This window comes from Bombina bombina, chromosome 6, assembly GCF_027579735.1.
Source record: "Bombina bombina isolate aBomBom1 chromosome 6, aBomBom1.pri, whole genome shotgun sequence".
Classification (NCBI taxonomy): Eukaryota; Metazoa; Chordata; class Amphibia; order Anura; family Bombinatoridae; genus Bombina; species Bombina bombina.
Genome location: NC_069504.1, coordinates 691,170,109 through 691,173,410, shown reverse-complemented (window position 1 = coordinate 691,173,410; position 3,302 = coordinate 691,170,109). Strand labels below are relative to the sequence as shown.

Genomic DNA, 3,302 nt, shown 5'->3' with positions numbered 1-3,302 from the left:
GTAACATTTTTGATAAAAAGGTGGACACTTGTATTTCCATTATTATATCTTCTGCATACTCTTGTGAACTGGTGGACTGATATATATAACATTGAGGTAATTGGGTGAGCTAGAAATACATCTTTGTATAGCAAATGTTTAATTATTCATATACTAGTTGTACTATTGTATTGCAACAAAAGCGGTTGAGTTTCAGTTTACAGATGTAAATTGTATTACTATTCAATACAGTCTAAAAGGGTTATGCATAGTAAAATTCCTCTTGGAGAGACTGCCTTCTTACACTGATTTCATTTAGAACCATTTAAAACCATTTCACCAGCAATTTTGATTGTGATGCAGATCCCTTTTTAACATAGTGCTATTGTGATAATGCATACAACATCTGGATCTTAATGTTTTTCAACACTCTTTTTGCAACCAACATAAACTAGGAGTGGGGTGCTGATTTTCCCTTAATATTTAAAGTAACTTTCTCTTGGTTTATCAGGCCTGAACCCCTCTGAGGAACTGGGATATTCATTGTTAGGAGAGGAGCTTGCTGATGCTGAATGTCAGGCAAAGTGTAAGGGTGAGTGGCATCTCCACATTAATGCAGCTTGTATAAGCAAAGCAGCAATTTGTAACTGCAGTTACACCTACAGTCTCTGAGAACCTTGTGTCTTAAATCCAGTAGGCTTTCCAAGCATGAGTGTCTCTGCTGACAAGCCATAGATGAATATTGACAAAGGGCATTACATATCTATACCATTACCATTAAAAGAGAGTACATAATATTTATTTTTTTAGAAAATATGTCAACAAAGCAACAACATACAACCATGCTAAAACAGAAATTGTCATTTGCAAAACAATTCAACAATTTTGTATATAGATTCTAGTTACTTCAAGAAGAAAGGATCAGTAAAGTCAAACAGTTATAATGCTATCACAGGTAAGATTTTGCAAGCTTCACTTATAGTTTCATTGTAGTTGTGCAGTTTCTAATCCTAGAGGAATATAACAGCCAAGCCATTAGAACCAAAATTAAACATGAAATTATTGGAGTCTGCAGCAAACCCAAAGTCGTTAATATAGGTTTGATCACTATCGTTCTTTACTGTAACAGGAAAACAATCTCTTCTTGAAGTGCTGATGAACAATTGTGGGGCTGTCACTGGAGAAAAGGAATAGTTCATTGACCCATCATCACTTATTTTGAAATAAAAAATGCTGGTATCACTGCACGTGTCAACCTCCTCTAGTGGCATTGTCTAAATAGTAAAATTGTAAAATTTGGTTAAATATTCATTTGTGGTATGAAATATCCATTTTCAATTGTGTTTAAACTTGCTTACATCAAGCAATTATCTTGAATATGTAAATAACCCTAGGCACCATTCTCTAACATTCCTCAGCACAAAGTGAAGTTAAGATTATCCTTTTTTTATTAAAGACAGAAACACATATTTTGCTTTATCTTTCTTTTCCCACTCAATGCAGTTTTTTTAAAGTTAACAAAAAATACTCAATACAGTTAAAAATATGGTCTGCAATAAGTAGCCAATGAAAAGTTTAAAATAGTAACCAATCAGATTAGTCATAGTGACCATATACTGACCAATATACTCAACAACCCCCTCTTTCTTATTTAATGCTAAGGATAGAAAAGTTAAACATAAATAAAATATAAATATATACGTAATGTGGTGCAATAGGCAATGTACTGCATAACGTGTATATATACATCCTTTTGGGTTAAGGAGTTAAACAATAAATATTCTGGAGTAGAATGTCCCTTTAAATACAAAACACATTATTTAACATAAATTAATATAGCGCTATGCTGTACTTTGCTTAGCCTTCATCACACCAAGAAATGCAGGGAATACTGAGTCTTCTTTCTTATTTTCCTGCTGGAACAGCAAGCTTTAGATAATTGGGCCAATACTGGACGCCAGAGTCATAACCACTAGAAATGACAGCATTGCACCTGAAAAAGTGCTTGTGTTCTAAAAGATCTAGGTATGTCTTGAGTTTCCATTGCACACTTAACTTTCTATCATAAGTAACTGAGTGCAATCTCTTTTACTAAAAATAGACTAGTGTGGTTAATAAATCTGTTTATGTACTTAGCCAATTCAATTTGAATTCAGTGTAAACAATACAACATGCATTTAAACTCACACTGATTTAACAGTGTGATTTCATTTTTGACTGATATTCACTAATTACATAATGGACACTATGTACTAAGTGGCGGGCAGACAGCTTCTCAACTTGCAAAGCTGTCCGCCCGCCTTCGCTACACACGGGCAGTGGATCTGTTAGTCCGTTAGCCCGTATGTATCATTACACACTCATCGGAGTGTGTAATGCCCGCCCCTTCATTCACGCGACCAATCACGCGACTGAAGGGGCTGTCAATCACTGAGAGTTCGCTTGCTCTCAGTGATTGACAGCCCCTTCATTCGCGTGGCCAATCACGTGACTGAAGGGGCTGTCAATCACTGAGAGATAGCGAGCTCTCTGTGATTTTCCCTCGCCACCTCAGAGGTGGCGTAGGGTTAAGAAGCAGTGGTCTAATGGCCGCTGCTTCTTACATTGCATTAAGCAGGCTCGCATATGCGAACCTGCCCCACAAGGGCTCCGGAGCAGCTTTTGCTGCTTCGTACATGGAGCCCATTGTATACTGTAACACAACACATGAATACAACTTTAAAGATTGAGGGCTAGATTATGAGTGGAGCGCTAATGTGTGCTAGCATTACAAGTAAAGCGCAATGCGAATGCGAGCACACTTCCATAGGTTTTGATGGGAGTCTCGTTCTGATGCCATCAGAACCTCGCGCAGCAAAGGGGGTAAGCAGCACAGCGATTACAGAATATTTTTAAATATATATGTATATGACGATATACATATATATTTATATGCTAATGTGTGTATATACTTTACTTTAGACCCCAAAAACTGCTTAGTGCAGTTGTTTTTTATTTTTTTTAATAAAAAACTATAATGCCCTCTATTTTGAGGGCATTTGGGGCACTTTTAGAACATTTTACCAGAGACCGGATCTCTGGTTAATTTTCTGAGAGCTAATAACCAGCCACTTGTAATATTTGATTATTTATTAAGTACCCACAAACGAGGAAATTTGCCTATTTTGGGCACGCGATAATTTAGCGCTCCACTTGTAATCTAGCCCTGGATCTTTAACCTTTCTTTACTTTATATTTTTCATTTTTCTGTATGTGTTTTCCTCCCACTCTTTTTATGCTCTATTCTCTCTAACCTTTTCTTTCTTTCTTTCATATTAAGTTTA

The 3,302-nt window shown here is 36.3% G+C and overlaps 1 protein-coding gene across 2 annotated transcripts in view; it reads right to left on the bottom strand.

Annotated features, from left to right (window-relative positions):
• Positions 1-762: 762 nt before the first annotated feature.
• The window catches only part of LOC128663450 (uncharacterized), a 130,565-nt gene continuing 128,025 nt past the window's right edge, over positions 763-3,302 (bottom strand). For both annotated transcript variants that reach the window (XM_053717779.1, XM_053717780.1), the window contains exon 8: positions 763-1,253. In XM_053717779.1, the coding sequence (XP_053573754.1) occupies positions 990-1,253 (264 nt within the window). In that variant the 3' untranslated portion in view covers positions 763-989. The remainder of the gene's footprint in view (positions 1,254-3,302) is intronic.